A 25,726-nucleotide genomic window follows, 5' to 3' on the forward strand; every position below is an offset into this window, starting at 1 on the left:
GTAATGAGAATGCACTGCAAGGGAGATCTGTGGTTACTAATCTAGTTACTGCACACTTGATTTTCTTTTACTTGATAACCCCAGTAAAAAAAAAAAATTAAAAAGAGAGAAATGTTTGTATTTCTGAAGTTAGAGACTAATTGGTTGCCTCAAATGGTATCATTTTGGTTTACTGTACTTCCTGCTGTATTTATTTCTGTTTTATGTTTTTTTTAGTTGCGATGATCCGGAAGTGGAGGACTATGGGAACAAATGGAGCATGAGTGCTATGCTGAGGTACCTGAAGCAAGAAGGGAAGGACACAACATGTGAGTTCTCATGTATAACAAAGGGAAACTACTGTGCACTGCACTACGAGACTTTTTAGGACTGTACACCTGTGTAGTGAGGTACAGTGAAAACATGCTCGACATTAGAGAAAAAACAGTATGCTGTCATTCAGTAGTTAACTAGGAATAAATGGCTGATAAGCTAAATTGATAAAGAAAGTGGATTGTCACGTCCTGTATCCACTATATGCACAAGTAGAAATTTAAGTTTGACATACAGCGGCCTTCATATATACCCCACAGATACCAAAACTCTCCATAGCTCGTGCTCGCCTCCAGAACCAGTTTCATTCCAATTGAATAAGTGCTTCTCTAGATAAATTAAAAAAATTGTAAATGTGACATTCAGACAGGCAAACAACCTCAAATACTCCCTAATTGTCATGCACTTAAAAACTTGTGCTGATTACATTTCATCAGAATTGGAGAAGGGGTTATAGGACTGTATTGGTTATTACAACAGTATTGCCAACAGTATTGTCTTTGAATGTGGTGCAATGAAAAAGCGTTTCTGTGATTATATTTACATACCTTTTAAAGCTAATACTGGTACTCTCATTTTTTGTTTCAGCGCTAATGGCCAAGGTGGAAGATCTCGTGATCAAAACAGTGATTGGTGCTGAACTTCAGATTGCTACGTCCTGTAAAATGTTCATGCCTCACAAGGGGAACTGCTTTGGTAAGGACCTAAATCATTTGAATAACATTTTTGCTTTCAATCTGTGATCTGTGAACCCACAGTGAATAAATCCTGAGCTTATTGCATATAATGCACCCTTGTATTTGTTTTAATTCCTGCCTGGGATTATCAGAAGCCAGTGCAGGAGGTCAGGGGTGTTGTTTAAAATAAGTGCTGCTGGTCTTTGCTAATTTCCTTTAGAAAACCAGTATTGCTGGCACTATAGGGACTTGGCAAGGCATGAAGACTGAGCTGTCTTGAGGGTGGTCCTTAGAAAGAAGAACAGTTACAGCTTTGAAGTAAGATTCAAAGCTGTTCGTGCTAGTCATCCAAATACATGTTTAGGCTGAATTCACTCTTAACTCTACCAGCCTATTTTTATTATGGGTAAACTTATCTCTGGTTATTTGTGGTATCTTAAGAACTGCCACCATGAAGATTTTAAGCAACTGTTAAGACATTGCTTTTATTCAAAATATCTTAACAGGTGTTCCAGTGGTTTTTGACTGTGCTGCTAAATTAGCAACCCTCTGAGGTGTGGTTTTTATGGTCTGTATTGACTGCAGCCGAAGCTATTTCAACACTTAAAATCTCATAAGCCATGTGAAATGCTAGCTGCATTTTTTTCAGTGTTGTGGAACCTGGCTTAGTGGTTAGTACACAGTTGTATTCTATGATACCAAGGTCAATTTGGACCATGAGCATCATACAAAAAAAGCCCTTTTCTGTGGCAGTATTTTTATAAAAAGGCTGTAATCTCACTGTCAAAACTCAAAGGTCATATTTGCAGGGTTATATGAATGGGTTCTTGACCATCAGTTAGTCTCTAAACATTTGATACCAGCTGTGCTCTACAGATATGATTGCCATTGTTGTACAGTAAAAATCTACCTTATTACCATTCTTTTTTTTTCACCAATGATACCAAATTACCAATTTTGTTTTGCAAATACCCCATTTCTGTTTCACTTTGGTTGCTCTAAAGCAAACCTATGTTATGCCTTTTCTGTTGTGGGCTTGATTTGAGCTTTAATGTGCATTTAGGTTAATAACAAAGCCACAATTATAATTTTATAGTTTCCAGTTAGCTATAAAATAACCAAAAAAAACCAGGAGCCCATTTTGTATATTTGTCTTTCTATAATTCAAAGGTCTGTGACAGCAGTCCTAATTTTATTTTGTACCTCAACATATAAGAATGTTTGTCAAAAGGTTGATTTCTTTGTGTCAGTGTTAAAACCACAGATGAAAGGCTATGCTCATAGCCTAGGGCTAACTGTGAAACCGCTTTATAGAGCAGGGTTTTGAACTTATACACCAGTTTATACTGCCTGTTTAAATAGCAGAGATTGATGACCCTTCAACACATGTGGTGTTTGGATATAAATGCACACAGTAGTAACGGCAGTTGTTTACACTGGGACAATGAGTGCAAACCAAAGGATTGAACACACAATAAACTAAGAGTAAGGGCAACAACCAGATGTAAAGATGCCCAGCAACGCAGTAGATCATCAAAAAAAAATCACACATGCGATCAAACAAGCAAGAGTCAATCACCTAAAGTTCAGTCATGGTTGGTCTGTGGTGTGATTGTTTCCAGCGCTGGTGTGTGGGCAGTAAATAAACATAACTAAAGCCCTGTTTAAAAGCTCTAACGAAGACTTTGGTGAATAGCAGAATGCATGTGGAAAGCCCGAGTCAGCACTGCTCTCATTTTGTACAAGTAATTGTGTATTGTAGGTAAATAAAGGAATTAACATTAAGCATAATGCACTTCTCAGAAACTGATGTTAAAGTTCCTACTACTGTATGCCTTGTTTTATAAGACAATACAGCAAAGTCAATTTTTGTAGATAAATGGTTACCATAGAAATGTCACCAAGTATTGTCAAAATGATGGCAGCTGATTTCACCATATATACATTGTGCATAGAATAAAGTTAGAAAAAAAATTGGATGTTTTATATATAGTTTGTCTGCCATCGGTTTCCTTTAGCTTGTTCATATAGCTGTGCTGATTTGAAATAAACAATGACAAGTTGGTGTTACAAGCCGTTATTATTCAGACTTCCTCCCCCCCGCCCCCAGACCCTATCAAGACATCCTGCCCCCAAACCATATTCATTTCTAAATAACTCTGTGTCAGGAGGTATTTAGGAGCTAACTGTAAAAACTTGATTGTTGGGAGTTTTGGCTTTTCTCCAAGACTGTCTGGCTGGTACCAGTGCGTGCGTTATCCTCATTTTCAAATAAAATTACCATTCCAAGTGGATTCCTCTTTTCTGTTGTATCCTGCCAAATTCTGGTTCCTGTCTTTTTTTTTTTTTTTTTTTTGTAAAGCGTGTATATTTTGCTTTTATTTTTTGTGCCTGAATGAATGAAGGGTTCCAAAAGATTACCTAAAGTACTTTATAGTTTCTATATCTATTTTATGGGTAAATTGCATTTTGAGTGTATTTTTTGTTTTGTTATGAAGGTACAGTATGTTGCATTCCTTCTCCTGGCGAACCAGGGATTTCACCAGATGACTGCATCATTTTATCTTGCTGATTAAATGACCATAAAATTTGTAGTTTTTAGGCTTTGTTTAAATGCCTGGCTAGACAGAATGAAAGTAACTTAAGTTTTGGAAGAGCCTAAGCATACACATTCTTTTTTCTTGCTGGCACTTCTACTATCCTTTAAAGTCGGGCAGTCTTTTAGCATTTTATTATTTTCGTCAGACATTTCAGCATACATTTGCAATTTATATTCCATCAGTCCCAACCGCCCCCCCCCCGACCTTAAATTGTTTGTTTCGCCACATTAAACCTGCGTATGTGTTTTGTAAATCTGTTTTTAAGTGGGTGTATTCAAATGAAAAAGCTACATTTTGGCAACACCTAGTGGAAAATATTCTGATGTTCCAGTGGTCCTTTTTCTTCTGCTATTACCTTGATTGTAATCTAAATTCATTTGGTAGAGTTCGGTTTTAAGAGGTGTGTGTTAAATTGAGCTTTACAAACACCCAGGCAGACGAAGATAGAAAGTAATTCTTTGTCATGTCTTAAAAATGTGGTGGAGTACTGGGAATGTAATATAATACAAAAGTTGTGTCTTCGTGGGCAATATGATGGAAGATAAATTTGAAATAAACAAATTAAACTTGAAAATAAAGATTGTGGATGATTGCCACACTTTAAGCCTTTTTTTTTTTTTTTTTAAAGGCCAGACTTTTTGTCTCTGTCAGCTAAGGAAACTGTTTATTATTTTCCTCTGTTTTTGATTCATATGTTAAAGGGTGTTGTGAATATTTGTGGTTACATTAACAACGTTATTAATTAAGTTGTTAAGCCACAGAACTAATCTGACCATTAACGTCACGCCAGGGTTTGTGTAAATTGTGTATCAACTGTGTCTGTTGGTAATAAAGCATAAATAGAGCTTTTGAAGTCCTGTCATCTATGTGGAGACTGTGATCATTTAAAAAAAAAAAAAAAAAAAAAAAAAAAAGTTTTGCTGTATACACATAAAAATGATGCCACACATTTGTTTATACTAGTATAATCTATTTGGGGAAATTAACTTAACTGCAGATGGAAAGTGTTTACTTTTTGCTTAGCAACTTCTGTTTTGACTTTTGTTTACTAACCCTAGAGATCCATAATCAACCCCCAATGTAGTTCAGTATCAAAGAAATGCATAAAGGTGTTTCAGTTATTTAACAGGATGGGCAGATGGAGGTAAACCTCTTTGAAATGATCTGCCCTCAACTTTTGCTAAAACAGTGCTAGCCAATGGGTACCATACAGAATCTGTACAATGCACAGCCCAACATCCCAAAACAAATGTATCCTTTTAAGACATATTTAAAGATTTACTGTGTCTTTATAAAGAAAGAACATGATCTCACAGTAATTCCTTTCTGCCATGATCGAAATTTTCCAGTGCTAGTTTTCCTGTAGAAAACCCAACGATGGTGGTGATGATGATGATGATGATGATGATAATAACATTTTATTGTGCTTTTCAAACACAAACGCGTCTCTATTTGCTTACGTCGACTAATTTTTGCATTATCGAGAGCACCACATCATTTCTTTTCTCCACTAGATGGCACAGGTGCTTCAGTTTCAGGTTGTCTACTTTTGGAACCATTACAGTTCTGCATTACAGCATGATGGATGTTCTATGTTCTTCACTGATATAATGGTAGTACAGTATGTGGATTTCTTCCATGTTCATGAGTATTTTGGGGGCTGTTTGAGAGGCAGTGAAGAAAATATTCAATGTAGTTTACTTTCTCAACAAGGAAATTAGGTTTTGCTTGTTTGAGTGGTTGTCCAACAGTTTACCTAGTTTGTTGGTCATGATAGATTTGTGGTTTCAGAGGCATGTGTGAAGGTCATGACTAGTTTTGCCAACAAGTTGTTTAATAAGGGTGCTGAGTTTGTGTAATTTTAAAAGGTCCACAGGAGGATTATCATTCAGCTGTTGTGTAGAATATCTTGGGAACAAAAGCAATCTGTTTTACTTCTGGCTGGGTCCTCTCTTTTGAGGGTTATATCTTTAGCTTTTATGTTCTATATCTTCATGCCAACGAACTATTTATCTAAAGATTTTTATTTTGTTTTACAGTTTCCACATATATCCTAAGATTGCATTTTGCAGAATTTGCCCTTTTTAGTTGTTTAGTTTTCCACGTCCTAAGCTACGGCTTGAACAGGGTTGATAATTGTCAACATAGATTGAATCTAATAAAGCTGAGAGGAAAGCTGTTGTGAGCGTGAGGCAAGCCCCCGTGGCGACAGGCCTGTTTTAATGATAGGGAGGAGAACGAGTGAGAGTCACTGTGTTTGTACACAGGGAACTTCAGGCTTTCAGTAAAAGAGGTTTATTGTTTAATCTCCTACCAAGCTTGGCTTTGGGGTGGAATATGCAGGGGCACTTAGGCGCCAAGCCTTTTCTTATTAGGAAAAAAATCTCCCAAAAACTTTTAAACTGCAGTTCTTTGAGTGAAAGGCTATGTGAACTGTTCTGTGCGTAGGAAACTTGCTTATTTATTTATTTAAATAAGTGTGTGCTTTGTAGGTTGTAGTGGTTTATCTTTGTAATATGCAATTGGCTGCAGTGCAAGTACTGGTAGTTTTAAAACTAATATATAAATCAATATATTGTCAGGTTTTGCATTTCTGATTGGTTGGCTGGCAAAAAGCATACTTTTTGCTCAATTGTAAGATATGTTTGGGTAAAATCCAATTATATAGAGGATGCACCATGAACATTCATGGAGTACTGTAGTTATTCCACGAAAGAGGATCACGGAATTCACTTGTGAGTGAAATAACCAGAGGATGCTGTAAGCGTTCATGGAGTACTCTGATTATAAGTACAACATTTGAAAACAAAGTATGTTTAAACTTATATTTTGATACTTTACCTACATCAAGCGCCGCATCTGCTTGGCAACACAGCGTAAATTTGGAACCATGCGATTCATTGTCGTTGGATTTGAATGAATGCAGATTGATCCAGCAAGAGAAATATACCCTCAGGACCACAGAATAAGTTGTGTACAAAACAATTCTTGGTTGATTTAATGCATGTTGGTATATAACCATAGATTAGATAAAAAAAAAAATATTGCAGTGCAATGTAATTAGTAAAAGATTTAAGTATAGTTTATTCTTCTTTAGTTCTCTTAAACAATTCAAAATGTGCTCTGAATAACTTGCATAATAGAAGCCGTAATAGAACTGGTTTAGTAAAAAGGAATGGGTCATTGTAACAAGATCTTTCAACTCATAAACATACATCAATACATTTCTTCATTTTAAATTCTAAATTACAAACTGATTTCCTCAGCATAAATTTGCAGTACATGCTAGTCAACACGCTGGAATGTTACAACAGAGTTGCCAGATCAGACCTTGAAATTGAACAATGCAGGGAGTTCTGTTAAGGTATAATTGCTTATTTGTGTGGTTTGTTTAACCTATAGAATTATATGGGTTTGATGTCCTTATTGACTCCAATCTCAAACCTTGGCTGTTGGAGGTGAACCTCTCCCCATCCTTGGCTTGGTAAGTACTCAGTACATGTCTAGCAGATACCATTTTTAAAATAAATTGTTACCTAATCTTTGTATTTAAAAAGTAATAATAATAATAATGTGTGTGTGTATGTGAATTTTTCACAGTGATGCTCCCCTAGATCTGAAGATAAAAGCCAGTGTGATTTCAGACATGTTTACTTTAGTGGGTGAGTTTTCAATTATTTAAAATCTATAACATGAACATTACTGATCTGTTAAGCAGTGGTAGACTGCAGTGCTGAAACAAGATTCAGACCCATTACAGGAATTCTAGCAAGCGTTTCCAAAAGCGGAAGAAAGTGATTTCTGAAATAAAGCCATGGATATAAGAAGTAGACTGAGGTGTGGGTTTTATTTTATTTATTTATTTATTTAAATTATCTTAAATATTATTAGTCTGTCATCTCCCACATGGTCGAAAATGGGGTCAAACATCATGAAAGTGAGCATTTGTGGAGCTTATCATACACACCCTACTTACCCTGACCCTTTCTCTATCACATGGGCTATCTATCAGCAGCTACTAACACCTACAAAGAATTTGATCCATTTGAGCTGGAATGACCCAGATTTAAGAACTGAATCTTTTGTTTATTCCTGCTTGTATTTGTACTTGGTTGTGTACTTCAAGTGAGTGGGGTGACCCAAACTTAAAAAGATATTTATTATCTTCAATGGGGATAGCCATAGGATTAACTGAACAATATTTATTGTTTGATATTATCACACATTACTGTAGGGTTCATTCGTTTTGTACTTGTTGCTGCTAAAATGTTTCTTTTTGGGGCAGGTGTTGACATAAAAAAATCTCCTTTTTGGAATTTGACAGGTGATGATTTAAAATCCATGAAGAAAGAAATATTTCACTAACTAAACAGACCCTGAAGTCTAGCATCTCATAAACTATTACTGCAAATGTACCTTTATGAAGTGTGAAGGCAATATGCAATTAAGAAACCTAAGCGGCCATTTTTGCTTCAGTCAAATTGCTTTGAGCATAAAATCTATTTAGTCTTTGTTATTAAATTTGCATGACATCTGTATTTTGTCTTGTTGAATGAACAGCGTCAGCAAAAAAAAAAAAAAAAAAAAGGCATGTGCGTCAAATGTGTCTTTATCATTTAGATTTTAGTATGTTTAATTGTTTGGTCAAACCTTTCTGCTTTAAGAAAGTGCTTAGAGCCACAATGTTGCATAACCCTAGTCTTGAGTTGCCTGGTGATGTCTTCGTTCTGGATTTGTAAAAGACTGAAAAACAGTTTTTTGACACTGAGCATTGCAAATCTATATTATTTCAAACCACTGCAGATAAACTACAAATAAAGTGACTAAGGATAACTTCACAATCTTTTGGGAGGGCAGCTGCTCTAATATGCTACAAGACATATGAATTCAATATTAATAGAACAGAGGGAATACTTGGAATTACTTGTGGAATAGTTAAACTAAAAATAACATACAAAATTCACCATAATGAATACATTCATAATTATTTTTATAATGCACATTTTTTATCGTGACTTCTATTCAATATGATATTACTGAATTATTGTAAATCGTCCCAACACTAGGAGTAGCACAAGGTACTTTCAGTTAAACAAAACAAAAGCACAATAAGAAGTGAGGACCAGTTCTAATTATATATAGAATAGTATATAGAATATATATAGAATAATTACTAATAGTAATATAGAATTTTTCTTGAACTCCAAAGATGTGATGCAAAGTATTACACACGGTCCTTGCCCCTGAAAAAAGTTTCTATTGTACAGCTGTCGAAATAATTGCATAAAACTGAAGGATACTGACATTTTATCATTAACACAGGAGAGCCTTGGCCCTTTTATATGTACCTTCTTCAATCCAGAGGATTTCGCTTGTAGCAGGTTACACATTATTTATTTTTAAATAGGGTGTTTCCCTTTCATTAAATCTTGCTAGCAAAAAAAAAAAAAAAAAATGCAATGCAAAAAATCTCACTCTTAGCTGAAGCCACTAATTGACTGGTGGTTTGCACAGTGGAGACAGTGGCAATTGTTTTGCTTTTAAACTCGTGCAGCACTTATTACAAATTGTCTCTTGAGGCTAGTATAAAAAAATACTGCAATGGGATAACAACATTAAAAAACCAAAGGCATAAATAGCTTTTTCAAGACAGCTCAAATAATAAAATTCTCAGCAGACACTAAATTTTACTGAATCACTTTACCCAGCCCCAGACACAAGCATGATACCAAGTTCATAAGCAAATTGACTAGACGGCAGTACATTATCTTGGTTTTGGTTTTCAACTGAAATCTAGATTATTGAGAATCCTACCCTAAAAGTAAAGAATCGCCTGCCTGCTACTACAGTATCAAATCTAATGGGTTGGTCTCCTTTACTTTTGAGGATTCTATTTGCAGGTGCTGCAGAAAGCACTGCTACTGATTTTTGTTTTTTTCTGTGTTTCTTGCTTTCAGCAGTTACATTAGAAGAACACTACAACGCTTTTCATACTGTGCATATGGGTTGAATTCACATCCAAGAGGTCACTAAAACTGAACCGTACATTTTTCGTTATCTTTAAGGATGCATTAGTCATTGTCATTGGATGACATTGTCATGTCATTGGATACAAAATGAGCAGTGACATGTAAAACATACTTAATCTATTATTCACAAACAAATGATAACATTTGCTCCAAATCCCAGTTCTATAAATAGTGGCAGTATCATGTTATTAATTTGTGTTTTTATGTGTAGCTGTCATTCAGATGTAATGCACATTTGTAGAAGGTTTATTTTTACACACATAATGTGCACCAGAAAGCTGTCCAAGGTGAGGTTTGATGTGGTACGAGAACAGTAGCTGGTTTGGGTTATTGTATTACTTGCATTTATATGTGTAGCTATTATATTTAGTAATTTATATGACTATAGAAAAAAGACGACTATTTTTCAAGTCAGTTGGATATAATGTTGTACTCGGAAATAGGAGGTTTTTGGTACACAAGACATCAGATAGCCAGATAACCACATACAAACAATTTCCACTTCCTCTCAATTTTTTTTGGTAAAAATATAGCACGGTTTAAAATAAATAAATAATTCTAACTACAATATTGTATTTTTACCATCAGGCTTTGTTTGTCAAGACCCATTGCAAAGACAGAGCAGACAAGGAAGAATTCACTTTGATCCGAGTTCAAGATATCAAGCCTTGAAAGCCCAGGTAAGCAGAGCAACCAGGATGTGCTCCTAAGGCTTAATTTCCCACTGTGGGAAAGTTGCTCATGTAATACATTTACTATGGATGGGGCAATTTGTCTGTGATTTGCCAATAGGGGAAAATGTAGGCTCTAGTCTTTAATAGTTTTTTTAAGGGTTATAATTTGCATTTAATATCTCTTTCTGTTAAGTTATCTTATTAATTACATGTAAATAAAATAATAGTTTTAATAAAATCTTCAAAAACCAGACTCAAAAGGGTTAAAAAGTAAACCAGCACATTACATGATGCATCGTATTTTTTGCTCATAATAACACATGGCGGTTTACGGTTACCAATACTCTGTATCAAAGCACTCCTTTCTTATTGAATTAGAACTGGAAACTCTTCATGAGTTCACAGGCATTTCTTTGTAATTTTATATAGTTCAGAGATCTGGTGTGTTTACTTAGCCTTTGTTTCATCAATGTCAATTCAGCAATAGATGTCAGCTGTTTCTTGGCCCTACATTAGATGTATCCATGGCTTAGGATTATGTTCAACATGTACTGCTATTAGATCTATACTGCAAGCCATCTTTTTTTCAGCAAAAAAAATACCTTCTCTTTGTCCAGATTTATTTGCATGGATATTTTGCCACAACAAGAAGATGCTTCGATATTCTTAGAAAGACAAAAATATGTACTATATGCAAAATGACAGTAGCATTCCTTTTATGACAAAAATGATTAATGAACTACAAAATATGTTAATTTAAACCTGTTCAAGTTAGATATTCTGCAAAGTGCATGGTGCTGCTTAAAGGGTTTGTATAACATGAACTCTGAATTAGCAATATTAACAGATTTCCAATATGTACCAGCATTTACAGTTGATATGTCCAGATTTGTGTTTTTAATGAAGAGTTTAATTCTTTATACATATTGAAATTAGAAAATTATATTGCTAATTCAGAGTTTATGGCACATTTTAAAATAAGCAATATACTTTATTTCTTCATGTTTATCAAATCATATAAAAATATTTTATTAGGAAACTGCAATATTGTTTTACATTTTGATTGTTGATAGTGGTATTAATGAAGATTTATACATAGTTGGATGGTTTGAGTCTTTATAGCTGAGCCAAGCTTATGGAAAATGGTACTCACTGAAAACATCTACTAATGCAATTATATTCAGTGACATCATCTTGCCAGCAATGTTCTCTCTGAAATATTATTTAACTATTTTGAATGACTAATGTTTTTACTGGGCACATTGCTTGATGGGGCCACAGCAAAGTAAAGAAACCCAATAACGTAATAACGAATTTGACTTGTTAGGACTAGTAAATATATATATATATATATTATATATATATATATATATATATATATATGATTATTATATATATATATTATATTATTTCATAAAAAAACGAGTCTCCCAACTTACCAACGTTTCAGTATGTTTAACGTATTTTTGTCAAGGGAATGTGTATTTGAAAATGAACATTGAAGGTATTTATAGGCTTTTGATGCCGTGGTAACCACATGTTTGTTTCTCAAGTTTAACGTTTTTTTTATAGCATTCATTGTATGGCTAATGATGTAACGATCTACTGTTCCTTTCTAATTAAACCTTCAGGAATCATGGTATCTAGTCTGTTTATCCATTTATCTATCTATTTATCTATTCTTCTGTGGTGTACATTATCTAATTTACATTTTTTCTAAAACCACAAACTTTAAGTGATATATGGTGTGTCTGTTCCTTATGAAGTACTGAACTATTGATTCATTAATTCATCTTATATTTTCTACGTAGTTCTGTATTCTTTTATATAATGATGTACCTGTCCTTTCTACATATTTTATTACATTTTATGCAAAATATACCATATATAAGGTTGCTATTCTTGCATCATGGAATTTAAGACTGAATATTTATTTTCTTTATTTGTGATTTCACTGTTATCTTTTCCAATATCGTTGCATATTTTATGTGTGTTTTTACAGGTTTCAATGTCCCTTGATGGATCTATGATCCATTTATGTTTACTGTGGACTACATATACAGTGTGTATATATATTAGTTGCAGTAACAACACACTTAGTATGATTAAATGTTCCGTGTACTTTGATGTCTTGTCTTCATGCAGTTTATGTCTGTACCTTTTGTTGTATCGACTGTTATCTGCACTGCCTTGTACTGCAAATACTAAACTGGTAATTTTATGCTTTAAAGAAAAAAAAGAAAGCAGCATAACCATTTTTTTTTCTTTCTTACTGCTGATCAATGTTGGTGTGCGTTGATTGCTTCCAATTATTTAATCATGGGTAAGGAAGTTTTTTTCAGTTCATTTGGAATGATTTGCAGAAAAGAATCGGTGCTTTGCAGCTCATTTGGCTAATGCACATGCCTTTCTCGTCTCTAGTCTATAATGTCACAAATGCCACCACATGACTGGGCAATATTGGCTACCTTTGCAGGTAGTCTCAAAAGTCAAGGATTGGATATGTAGAATGAAGTACTCCCATATTTCTATAGTAGTTTGTATTCTGTGTTAAAGAATGAACTTCTGTCTTCATAGCTGCCAACCCAGCACCTTTTTTGGGGGGAAAAAGGCACAATTTCTCAAAGAAAAACAAATAAGTGATAATTCATTCACAGATTAATTATTGCTTCATATTGCTAAATTGCTGCTTACAAAACCTGCTTTATTGGCCTGAATGCAAAGCGCAATGAACACCTATGTGGTGATAAATTCTGTTTGTGCGGTGTACCATTTAGAACTAAAGTGCTTTTGCTGAACTGCTGTAAATGGGTGCAAGTCTGTGGGTCTCTATTTTCAGATAATGTATTTTGTATTGCAAAATATTTCATTTCAGAAGGATAATAGTAACTTTCCCATGTTAAAAGAACGTGTGTTTTAAAATTGCAGCGTCAGCGTCCTATGTCGGCCAGTGATGCAGATAACAGTGAGCCGAAGGAGAAACTGACTGGAAAACAAGGGGGGAGCACTCTTGGACTGACTACAGAGGAGGTAAATACACTTCATGGCAGTGCCTGTTTTAAATATATAACTAATGAAACCAAGAAACTTCTCCTATTACCCTCTTCCCTTTCAAGTATGTAATGTAACCATTAATGAATGGGTATTTACCTCCTAAAGACCCCAAACATGAAAATTTTATACCAAAGCTGCTCGGTGAGTCTGTGATGCTGTCCTGGCATGCCCCCAGGTCACAAAAGGACTGCGCTCTCAACGGCATTTCTACTTTCAAGACTGACCTGATTGGAGAGCCTTGTTCAGAGAAGTACATTGCTGCTTTTATCTCTCTATCTCTCTATTGTGTTTTTACACAAATTATATTTAAACTAATCTCTGTAATATTGTGTGCACTACAGCCTGTTGCTTGATATGTCCCGCTGCAGCCTTCTATCCCGTGTGAAGCCAGCAGCTCGAGTCGCTTCTTCCCAGGGATCCTGCAGCATAAGTCTGGTGACTTTGTATTTTCCCTCCAGGCTGCATAGCTCACGCTGGAGCTTATTGTATTTCTTGTTTTTTGCTTTTTAGCACTATACGAGATGTTTTATACAGATACTGCTCGCAGGCCTGTCTGCAACATGGTGCTAAGATCAGCTGCTGTACTCGGCAGCACTGCGCAGGACCGAGATCCTCGCTTCGGTTATTGTTGTTGCTTGCAATTCAATCACAGTATCTTGATGCTGTTTTGGTGACAGCTTTTTAGCATCACCGTTGTGAAGGCTGTTACCATTCTAACAAGCAGGCTTCCCTCAGCCTCGTGTGTTGTACTGACTGAGTGGTTTTGCCAGTGGCTTTTACAAGTTGGCATCCCTGTGCTGCTGACCCGTTACTGAACCAGGGCCGAGGTTACCGCACCTGTACCAGTAATGACATGGTGCTAAATCCACTGAACCGGTACCGAACCAACCCGGTGCTAAAGTCTGAACCGGCCCACGGCTGCTAGCCACAAGGCTTTAATAGGTTCCATTGCCCTGTGCAGAGACAGAAGCCACATGCCAAGCCACAGACTAAGCAGTCACCGCTGTGGTGTCTCAGGAGGTAGCAGCCCTGCTGCAAAAACAAGCTATTTGCAGGATACACCCCCTCCAGTTGGAGAGAGGGTTCTACTCCAGGTGCTTCCTAGTGCCCAAGCAGGACAGTGGACTCAGACTGATCCTCGACCTCAGACATGTCAACCTCTGTCTGAGCGGAAGGAGGTTCAAAATGTTAACAATGCAACAGCTGTTGCAGTCAATCAGGCCAGGTGACTGGTTCACCATGGTGGACCTCAAAGTCACCTATTTCTACATCCCCATAAAACCAGAGCACAGGAAGTACCTTTCAGAGAACGAGTACAAGCTCCATATCTTGCCATTTGGCCTCTTCCTAGCTCCCTGTGTCGCCTTGAAGTGCATGGAAGCTATCTTTGCCCCATTGAGAATCAAAGGCACCTGAGTACTCAATTTTCTGCATGACTGGCTAATTTGTGCCCAGTCTCCAGCACAGGCAGAGGCCCACACAGAACGGGCCACATTCAACTGTTGGGTCTTACGGTGAATCATTCGAAGAGCCAGTTCACGCCTTCCCGGACAGTCTCCTATCTAGGAGTGTTCTTGGACTCTGGGTCCATGCCGGTCACTCTATAAGATGGCAGTGCCCTCTGCAGGCCTGGTTCAACAGCAGGGTTTTTCAGCCCACGTTGAACCGCGACCGCCTATTGACAGTGTCCCATCACTGTCTAATGGCTTTCTCTACAGCATGTCCCCCAGTTCCCTGTACTAGTGATTCATGCAATATTTCTACAGTAAACGGTACTGGTGTTCAAACTATAAATAACTTCTCAGTCTAACTTCCGTTTCTGTCTCTCCCTTTTGATACAGTATCTGTACTGAAGAAAAGCTGCACTGGCATTTTATAACACAGACATCTTATTCAGCATTTGTTTTGTACAATAAATATTAGGCCTATTATGTGGTTATCTTTCCTAATGTATTTACTTTTTTTGCTGTGATAGGTTTGCTGAGCAGCTTTGGTATACAATTTTCAGGATTCAGGTCTTTAGGAGGTAAATACCCATTCAGCAATGGTTACATTTCTGTTTCAGCAAACCAGGGTTCTGATAATAACCTATCATCTTCCAGTTAATACTTCAAAGGGTTCTGTCGGCACACACAATCGTAAAATATCAATAACAAATTGATGTAAAATATTTTTAATTATGCTAGGTAAACTTATTTTTGATTGTGATGTTAGGAATATATAAAAAATATGACTCTTGAGGTTGTACATGTCATACACATGCTGTTTTACTTTTGAGGTTGTAAACCTCAAACATTATAGAAATCGTAGTACTTGCATGAAAGCAATGCTTCACTCTTTCTTACAAAACAGTCTGTTTTGTTACCTAGATGCACAATTACTTAAATGTACTTTTTTTAACAGAAGAGAAACTATACTTTTTGTTTTCTGATATTTTGGTACTTGCTCAGCTCAAGGTTCTACAACGTGTAAAGGAGGAACATGAGAGGCGAGGGGGATTTATCCGAATATTCCCAACAGCAGAAACCTGGGAGCTCTATGGGTAAGAGTAATTGTGTTTTTCATTAGGAAAATCTGGTGTGATAAGGTTAATTTAGGTTAGCACCATTTACCAAGTTTTTGCACAGAGAGAAAATATAAAATTACATACATGCAAACAGCTTAGGTTCCGGTAGAAGTAAGTTAAAGTTTTATTTTGTTTCTTGCTAGTTTTATAACATTAATATGTACTTTGTACTTGTGCAAACAAACATCACGCCTGGTACAGTATGTGTTAAATGGCTGTGAGTGAAAGTGATCTGAAGAACAGCACAATGAAAAAAAAAAAAAAACTAGTCACACGCAGTTAAAACTTCATTAGCTTTGTTACAAACAAGTTGCTGCTTCATAGCTTCCTTGTTTACAGTGCCTTTAACATTGCTGCTGTCAGGATATATTTGAAAGTTTTGTTTGTGGTTATTATTTATTACTCAGTAATGTGTTAAGAAACCATTACTTGTAAACTGTGCTGTGTGCTGCTGCTGCTGCCACCATAAATGAGGTGGCGTAGCACAATTGGCATCGGACACACTGGAAATGTGCAGCAAATAATTTTTATTGGCAAAGCTTGGATGCCTGGAAAAGGAAAAAGTCAATGCAATATGATCACACAGCATAAGAAACATTATTAGCACACAGTGTAGGTTTAAATTTCCCAGGCTTAAAAGACACAACTATTTCTTTTACTGTTTTTGAGAATTTAGTTTATTTAAAAAAAAAAAAAAGTTGCATTTGCATAGGTGCATTTATGTTTTCTTTATAAAGAGGTTATCTGGAGCATAAAACATCGATGAACTACATGTTGGCCACAAGACTGTTTCCAGAAAAGTGAGTATCCTAGATATCTGATGTGATTTTGTTCCAACCTTATTAACTTGCTTTGTAGAGCGAATGAATTAGCATACAACTATTGGCTTCCCTTAACCACGTATTCTAACAAAAACACCAAGATGACATTTGTTAAGCATACCTGATGTTCCACAAATAATTGGTGCCATTGATACTGAACATTTTTATTTTGATTTGCCACAGATCTGCAAGACCAGCAGCATCAACAAAGACACGGTAAGTTTACAGGCCTACAGTACATATGATACAGTATTATAGGTAATAGTGATAGTGTTTATATTTCGCCTTGTGTCCAAATGCATGTTTTGAAAATGTTTTTACTGCCAGTTTGCTCTGTCTGGAAGCACAGCTGGAATACAGTGTGTAGTAATGTGTCCAAGGTGGTTTTAAAACACTACTCGCTTTCACTAGAGAAGCATATTAGAGAAACCATACTTCTTGTTGGTAGTGACATGAATCCTATATTGTATTTTTGTGCTCTGCCACGCTCAATGCTTTTAATTTGAAGTGATACAATTTTGTTTAGTGGTACAAAAACATGGATAATGTGGCAACCCTACTGAAGATGCAGTATATGCAAACTGTATCAAACAATTACATTTTTATTTAGGAATGCTTTGAATGGACAAGCTGCGCTGGGAATGAGTTTGTTTCATGTGGAAACTGAACAGCATGTGGTACAGTATGAACGGAAACTCATGTCACTGGAGGCACGTAAGAGGAGAAGACATCGCATTGCATTCAGGTCAAGACTTGGAAAAAAATCAGGTAGGACTATAAAATGGATTTAACCTTCAGATAAAAGCATCAACGTCCAAGTCTTGCTTGGCATGGAACAAATCCAGATTCATTTCCAAACTTTTCTACTTTATTTTTCTTTCCTTTTGAAAGTGGCGTTTTATTTATTTAACAGTTCTGTTTAAAAAAAAAAAAAAAAAAAAAAAAAAAAAAAAAAAAATATAACCTTTTAATTACACTTCAAATGTCAGAATTTACTGAAGCATATTATATTGATGGTTGTTTTTACTGAACCTTATCAGCTCTTATCTTGGATTGTAAAAATCTGTGAAACTAGTCATTTAAAGTATTCATTTTGCATATTTTCTGTTGCATATCATTACATTTCCTCACTAGTCGACATGTTTGTCTGCTTTTGTTTTACCTTAAAATTCCTTTTAGGAAGTACTAAAGGGACCAGAGTCCCTAAACAGGGGAGTACTGAGAGTGAGGAAGAGGAAGGCTCTGAAGAGGAGGAGGATGAAGAGGAGGAGGAGGAGGAGGTGGTGGTAGAGGTGGAAACAGAGGGTACTAAGCAACAACTCAAAGACCATAAAGAAAAACTAGCAGAACCACCTGCATCTAATGACTTGGCTTTCAAGGAGACCACTCCAATAAACACTGAGCAAAAAACCAAAGGCAAGACATCGAAACATGAACATCCAAACAAGACAAAAGTGAACCTCCTTCAGATTCTTCAGCAAGGGCAGAACCTCAGGTCAGTATAAAACATTGTTATTTACAAAGAGTCTTTTATACTTGAGCAATAATAAAGACTCCAATTTACTATGGATATAAAGAATGTTTTGCATTGCAATGCTAATTTGAAGTGTGTGAACATGTCTGAGTTTGTAGAAATTCCTTTCAACATGCCAATAATTGTGGCACCTGAACAATTACTGTACAGAATATCCTTGTCTGTCTTTGACAGAATTTTTAGTCGTGTACTGGCAACAACTATTAATTTTAAGACATGAAAACAATGCATTTTTATACACCATTGAGCTTGACATTGTATAAAGCATCACAAACATTTATTTTCATTTATTTATTTATTTATTTTGTAGGTAAACGTTTTAATATATTGTATTCATAATGGTGTGGGTTGAATTCCTTTTAATATGTTGTCTGTAGAACAGTTGTTGTTGCTAGGATGAATGTAATAGTGTTATTCACACATTTATTTCCTTCTGCAGTAAGGTGCAAGCTCGTATGGCATTTTCGTCATACCTCTACCGAGTTCAGAAACGACTTCTTACAGAATGTAGTGCGCAGGGTGACAGTTCAGCCATGGCAGAAAGAGAAGATGAACAAATGGTAAACGTATAACTTCTAGTATTTCAGATACACTAGTAGTAAAGAATCCATTGCAGTAAAACAAATCTACCTTTTAACTTTAGAATTTGATGCCTTTTGATTTTAATATAATTTCCTGATTTGTTGTAGTGTATACTTTCCTACCATAGGTGATGATTGTTATTTTTTGCAATACTTTTTTTTCCTAGGAGTTGGTAATTCGTTTCCTTAAGCGAGCAGCCAGTAATCTCCAGCAGGCTCTGCAAATGGTCTTGCCAAGCCGACAGCTCCCCCTCTCTGATAGACGACGCATCCTCTCTCACCAGCTTGGAGAGTTTATCCACTGCTACAACAAGGTAAACCATATATGCTGCTGAACAAACTACACTTTATCTTGTAAATACAAATTAACTCCAGCCATTTGCTAATTTTATTATAGTTATTATTTGATTATTTTCTTAAGGGTTAAACAGTTGATGTTGTTTTTTATATTTAAAAAATAGGATTTTAGTAAATACTGCAGAAATTCAACAATGGCAAAAAAAAAAAAAATGTTAGAAATAACTTTTATTTTTTAATATTTTAATTTTTTTTTTATGTTCAGGAAACAGAGCAGATGGTGAAGAAAATAGAAAAACTAAAGGAGAATGAACAATGTGTGAACCCTGACCTATTCCAGGACTTTGTCACTGAAGCCAGGTCAGGAATAAAATCCCTTTTACTTTAGTAATAAGGCAATTAGAGTGTGATATACAGGAACTCTTTACCTAGTAACAAGGCATTAACCCACTGCAAGAGTCCAAAAATGGGAAAACACAATTCTCATATTACAAGCTGTTTTTATAACTTGCCAAATGAACATTGTTTTTCTCTACTTTTTTTTTTTGTTTGTTTTATGAATAAAATGATTCTTTTTTTCCATTTTAGTGAGAGTGATCTAGAAGAAGTTTTAACCTACTACACACACAAAAACAAATCTGCTAGTGTTTTCTTGGGGACGGGATGCAAAAGTGCCAAACCTGGCACCAGTGAAGGCTCTGGAGAGCAAGCTAATAATCAGAGCCAGAAGGGTGGGTACCTTCCAGTAAATGGCCATTTATATGTCATTTAATGTACCTTGATCCTTTAGAAGGAAACTTTTGACTATATATATTTCTAGTTTAGCAGCAACTAAAACGTTGGCTGTTGAGTAATAGCTATGAAGACTGTTTACAACGGCATTAGAAAGGCATTGTATTACTGACTGGCTGCTGAAGAAACTCTTAGGTCTGTTCTGATGGAAATCGGCCAGGGCATTCAGGGTAGGTAACCCTGTTTGACTGCGTCTTTATTTGAAGTGCACCCCCACACTCTTGGATGTGGGTAGATGGAATTGTTCCAGGATACTCCCAGTCAGCATTAAAACAAAGAGACCTCTTGGCTTAAAGGCAAGTGCACTACCCCTGAGCCAGCAACATCTGTTACTGTTACTGATACTATTAAACTGAGTGATCTTAAGTTGTTTTTACATTTCGTTTTGAATAGGAACTATAGCGTTCAAGTACAGAGAGGTCAAAACTGTTTATTTTTAAGACACTGTATTTTGGCTTGTTAGACAGTGATGTAAGCTTGTGTACCTATTGACTTCTTTTCAGGTTTTACGTATTTGTTGTGTAATAAAAACAGTGACTTTCTTTAACAGCTGTAACAGTGTCAAAGGAAGAGGAATCAAGTGCCTCAGAATCTTCTGCACCTATTCCTGCCCGTAGTTCTTCACAGCAGAAGAGCTCTGCCTTGCATCATTGCAGATCAGAGGCCTTAGACTGCAGCCAGATTGATATCCAGCCTCCTCCTCCTCCTCCTCCTCCTCCTCCTCCATCAGTGCCTCTGTCTACCCAGGCTATACACATGGCACCAGCAGCATTCCTCAGCTCCAACCCTTCTCAGCTGTCCTCCAGAACTTCGTCAGCCACTGCTATATCCCACCATGGCCCAAGCAAGGAGGTTCTACCTCGCTGCAGGTCGAGCAGTTACTGTACTCAAGAGAAAGTTTCTTCTTTACCAAGCGCAATGCAGATTTACAGCCAAAAACTCTCCCAGTCAACCTCGGCTAGGCATGGTAGGCATGGTGTATTGGTGAATATTTACAATTATGGTAATGTTTAAATATTAAACAACTCCCCTTTACTTCTATAGGCTTAACTTTTTAAAGGTAACAGGAGAACACTTTAAACATAGTTCAACAATACTCCTCTTAACATCATCTTGCTATAGTGGAAGCAAAATTTTGAATTAAAAAAAACAAAACAGATATTAAAAGTTATTGTTAAAGGTGACATGTCTGTATCTTTCTTGCTGTCAGTTTCTTTACAGAGCAGCCCTGGAAAGTCTCAAGCTGTCTCCGCTGGGGTGTATAAGGATGGAGATAACCTTTCCTCCCAGTGTGACACCAACCAAGAAGCCATTGCAACAGCGCTTCAGAGACTGGCAGAGAAACAGGCTGCCAGGCAGTACTCTGCATCCAGTCACATCAGTCTCCTGACACAGCATGTGAGTAGATTTAGAAACTATGTAGATCTAGCACATTTTTCAATTCAGTATATCATTTTTTGTAATTTGTAACTAAACTTCAAAACGGGCTTCTGTCATTGGTTAGCAAATGTTTCATTCTGTGTAATTCTTATGGAACTAGGGAGCTCCCATGTTGTTTCTAGTTGTCTTGTTTATATGTATTTGCTTTGCATTAGACTTGTACTTGTACCCATCTCCGAATGTGATTGGAAAATGGGTGGTGAAGCCCCTCTTATCCAGTCATTGATTTATAAATGACAAGCTCTAAAGCATTTTTTAGAAGGTGGATGAGGAATCAGATGGCCTATGTTGGTAAATGCAACATTTTAGCATTTCCATTATGCTGCTGTGACTTTTAAACTACTTACCTAACAGCTTTTTATATGGAGGGGGCGCTGCATCTTTAAAAGGTGAAGCACTGTGTGAGGTCTCATTATCAGATTCACTGTGGGAGCGTTCTTTGTGTTGATATTTAACAGGCAGTAAGATGTTTGTGGTAATTGATGCGTATAAATGGAAGAATGCAGAGACTTGGCACAGAATCCAAATGACTATGGGAGATTCTATCTGTAAGAATCCCTCCAATTATCCAACTGAGTTTAGTTGAGATGTTACTGGACCACACAAAATTAAATAACAAAATTATGAATTCTTCATAAAAATTAGTTTTGGTGGGTTGGTAGTTACACATATGTGGAAATTTGAATTTAGAGAGTTGTACAAATACAACTATTTATTTATTTATTTATTTACTTACTTAACTAGCATAATTATTGTTCCTAGGTTAAAAAAAAAAAAAAAAAAAAAAAATCTCACTGAAGGAGTTTACAAAAAAGGTGAATTATAATAATAGTAAAAGTGTGTGTGTGTGTGTGTATGTATTCGATTTCTTTTTATTTTCTCAGTTTCGTAAAACAATCATAGTTCATCCAGTCTAATCTTTTTATGATAGCTATTTCCTTGTACTTGCACAAAGAATGAGACGTGCTGTCATCAGAGTGATATTTATACCGTTCAGCATTATTACTTTTGAAATTGTGTATGGGGAATGTAAAAAGGATACTTTTTATGTACAGATTTCTTTTGATGTGCCATGAAATTGAATAACAGATGCCATTTCAAGGTTTCGGTCACTTTTATTAGAAAAAAAAAAAATAATAATAATAAAAAATGTAATCATTGCGTAAATGTCATTCTGTTGTATTACCAACAGAGTAAATTGTGAAAAGGTATAAGGGGTTAAAAATAAACCTTGATAAATATGTTGTGGTAATGTCAGGCCTATATTCAGTGTGATTTAAACCCCTTCCTCAGAGGAATGTGTGAAATGTCCCTTACCCCACATTAAAACCTTGTAAACTATTTGCTTACCTGCCCACAATCAGAAAGCTGTTCAAAAAATAAACAGAATTGTGTCAGGAAAAAAAAATCCACAACTTTAAACCAAGAGTAATTTGTAACATCTGGTAATTATGGTTTTATATAGATGTGTGAAACATTGCTCTAGTTTCTAAGAGGACACTATTGACGTGGGTCTACAGAAAAAAAAAAATATAATTTTAAACGAAATTGTTGTTAAGCATGACTCCCTTAAAGGCTGCTTTTTTTTTTTTTGTTTGTTTTTTTTGTTCCCATTAAATTCCAGTCTCCAATGTCACCTGCTAGGGTGTTTTTTAACGTAACCTTCTTAAGTCATATTTTATTTATTTATTTACTGCATCTGCCATCAAAGTACCAAACAGATGATGCTATGCAACACTGCTAATTGCCCTCTTCTTTTTGTAAGCAAATCAAGCAGAATAACGTTCTTGAATGGAAAGACCACCTGTGTACTGTACACAAATGGAGACGAGTCCCCACTGTGTTCTCACATGTTTGACTGGAAGTTGGTTTTGATTGCTACCACACAAGTTGGCATATAGAAGAGGAAAATCACTCTTAATTTGGTCTGGACAGCAAAAAAAAAAAAAATTAAAAGAAAATTAACTGAATCGCATTTTTTCATTAAAATAACTAAATCAACAATTACATCAAACACTGCAACATAAATCAGGATGTAAAACTAATAAACTAAGTAGAAAAACAGTTTGTCTAATTAGTGTTTTACCTCATATATGAAACAACCGGGGCATGAATTTGATTAGTTTTTTATGTATTTTTTTCACAGTTGAGCAATCTTAACCTGGCAAATGGAGCTGTAAACCGAGGATTTAGTCCTGCATATCGGCCAATTGGTGTAGCAACTGGGCCTCTAAGAGCCGTACATTCAGATGCTAGACTGGCCAACGGTCTAAGGTAAGGAAAACCCTTTGTAAATGTATAGTGCTTTGGCTTAGTTTGTCATAAAACCTTGTTAGAAAAATATAGCTGTAAATTGCTCCACAGAAAGAATAACTCGCATCCGAGAGAAGGACATCTTTTTGGCTACAGATTTTCCAAAGAGTGTACTTCTATTTTACTGTACACTTATGCTATAATGGTTATCGATACACAGAGAATCCTTGTATCATTTGTGTACTTGGCTCTGACTGGTGCCGTATTATCAACACCGGAATGTTAAAAATGAATTCCTATTACCACTCCTTTTAGTGGAAATCCATATATCTCAGGTTTACATAGAGCGATACCATGATAAAAGCCTTGGAGCATGGCCAATGTAGTCATTGCTTAGTTTAAATAAAACCAGAACAGGTGTACTGGCTCATATAGCTTTACCATGTTATCTAAATTAGCTTATTTTAATTATTTATTCATGTGTATTCCAGTTACACTTACCAGGGATTTCCAATTAGGTAAGTTTAATTCAAACATTCATTTATGTTGTAGGAAAGGTATCTGACTCGCTTAAATGCCCTTGCTCCACCCAGAATAAACTTGATTTCACCCCATAACCACAGACAAAAACAACTTTTGTAATTGTACATTTTGTCTAAAAAAATAATAAGAGGAAGTTAGTCTTGAGCTGTACTTTAAAAATATTTGGCAAATATTAAATTGTCAGCAAATATTACATGTTAACAAATATGTTCCATCTCCCTGAGAGTAAATGAATGGTCGAAGTATATTAACCCTATATTGCCCCACTACAACTAGTTGGCAAAAAGCTCTTTTGAGGAGAACGGTGAAGGTATTAAAAGAAAACTACAAGTTTTCATTTGAGTGTGTAGTTCAGCAACTATAGAAATGCAGATTGTCTGCTTGTGTAGTGTGCTCTTACATGGATTTAGTCCATGTCAACTTGGGACCAGTATTGATTTGCATCGATGATACATCTATGTCTGCTTCCAGATATTTGCTGATACATGGTAAACATGGTGGTTTGGTGCAGCTTTGGAATAACTTTGCATAACAACACCAACGGCAGTCAAAACTGGCAGTGCAGCACCACAGTAAAGAAGCATTCAAAATCTTGAATTTATAATAGCCTAAAACATAAATTCCACAGTATTGTGACAGTAAACGGTTTCCTTCTGTCCTCTGGGAACAGGGTGACGAAGGCACTGTGCAAGCCATGGAACTCCTCCAAGGGCTGCCAATCACACCTCCTAGTTCTGTGTTCAATGCCCTGCCAAGCTGCACCAGCATTCCCAGCATTCTCCGGTCTGCCTTCCACCAAGTCTGACAGAGATGCTCAAAACCTGTCTTAAACTTGCTCTGCCAGGAAATTGATGTTTTAAAAAACAAAATTATATGATAGAAGAAAAACACTTGATATATATATCTATATATATCTATATATCTATATATATATATATATATATATATATATATATATATCTTATCTATCTATCTATATATATATCTATATATATATATATATATATATATATATATATATATATATATATATATATATATATATATATATATATATATATATATGTGTGTATGTATGTATGTATGTATGTATGTATGTATTTTTCCTTCTTGTTTAAAACGTCCTTTCTTTTTTTTCCACTTGCATATAGGATGGTATTTTCCTCCATTAAGTGGTGCAGATTCATTCTAAGCAATGTTAACTGCCAAAGCAAATAGCCATTCTTCACCAAAAAGAGACTGGAATCTGTAGAATGTTAGACTGTTATACTGAATTGAGAAGAGCAGTGTAAGTGTAATACCTGAATGTTGAAAGGGTAACATATAACAAGTACATGTTTTCCTTTTGGGTGTGGTGTGTGTATTAAATTAATGGTATGAGCATGCATACCTAATATACTGGCCTTTTCCTTTTAGAACTTGGCCATTTATTACAGTGAATAAAAAAACATTATACTCAACCTTTATAAAAAGAGATCTCTGTTAGTTGACTGTATCCTACATAAAACTATTATAATTTTAATTCCAGTCCCATAATATCTTGTAACAATTAC

At 35.7% G+C, this 25,726-nt stretch overlaps 1 protein-coding gene across 6 annotated transcripts in view; it reads left to right on the forward strand.

Moving 5' to 3' along the window:
* ttll5 (tubulin tyrosine ligase-like family, member 5) overlaps positions 1 to 25,726 on the forward strand; it is a 51,945-nt gene that overhangs the window by 6,887 nt on the left and 19,332 nt on the right. For 3 of the 6 annotated variants that reach the window (XM_041275937.1, XM_041275941.1, XM_041275939.1), the window contains exons 11-29: positions 217 to 308; positions 901 to 1,008; positions 6,992 to 7,073; positions 7,190 to 7,251; positions 10,207 to 10,298; positions 13,221 to 13,322; positions 15,797 to 15,888; positions 16,650 to 16,712; positions 16,917 to 16,949; positions 17,344 to 17,501; positions 17,913 to 18,228; positions 18,707 to 18,827; positions 19,016 to 19,162; positions 19,411 to 19,505; positions 19,734 to 19,876; positions 20,488 to 20,904; positions 21,148 to 21,335; positions 23,524 to 23,651; positions 24,122 to 24,148. In XM_041275937.1, the coding sequence (XP_041131871.1) occupies positions 217 to 308; positions 901 to 1,008; positions 6,992 to 7,073; positions 7,190 to 7,251; positions 10,207 to 10,298; positions 13,221 to 13,322; positions 15,797 to 15,888; positions 16,650 to 16,712; positions 16,917 to 16,949; positions 17,344 to 17,501; positions 17,913 to 18,228; positions 18,707 to 18,827; positions 19,016 to 19,162; positions 19,411 to 19,505; positions 19,734 to 19,876; positions 20,488 to 20,904; positions 21,148 to 21,335; positions 23,524 to 23,651; positions 24,122 to 24,148 (2,466 nt within the window). The remainder of the gene's footprint in view (positions 1 to 216; positions 309 to 900; positions 1,009 to 6,991; positions 7,074 to 7,189; positions 7,252 to 10,206; positions 10,299 to 13,220; positions 13,323 to 15,796; positions 15,889 to 16,649; positions 16,713 to 16,916; positions 16,950 to 17,343; positions 17,502 to 17,912; positions 18,229 to 18,706; positions 18,828 to 19,015; positions 19,163 to 19,410; positions 19,506 to 19,733; positions 19,877 to 20,487; positions 20,905 to 21,147; positions 21,336 to 23,523; positions 23,652 to 24,121; positions 24,149 to 25,726) is intronic. The other 3 variants (XM_041275940.1, XM_041275942.1, XM_041275938.1) reach the window with 2 other exon arrangements.

This window comes from Polyodon spathula, chromosome 17 (assembly GCF_017654505.1).
Source record: "Polyodon spathula isolate WHYD16114869_AA chromosome 17, ASM1765450v1, whole genome shotgun sequence".
In the NCBI taxonomy this organism is placed as follows: domain Eukaryota; kingdom Metazoa; phylum Chordata; class Actinopteri; order Acipenseriformes; family Polyodontidae; genus Polyodon; species Polyodon spathula.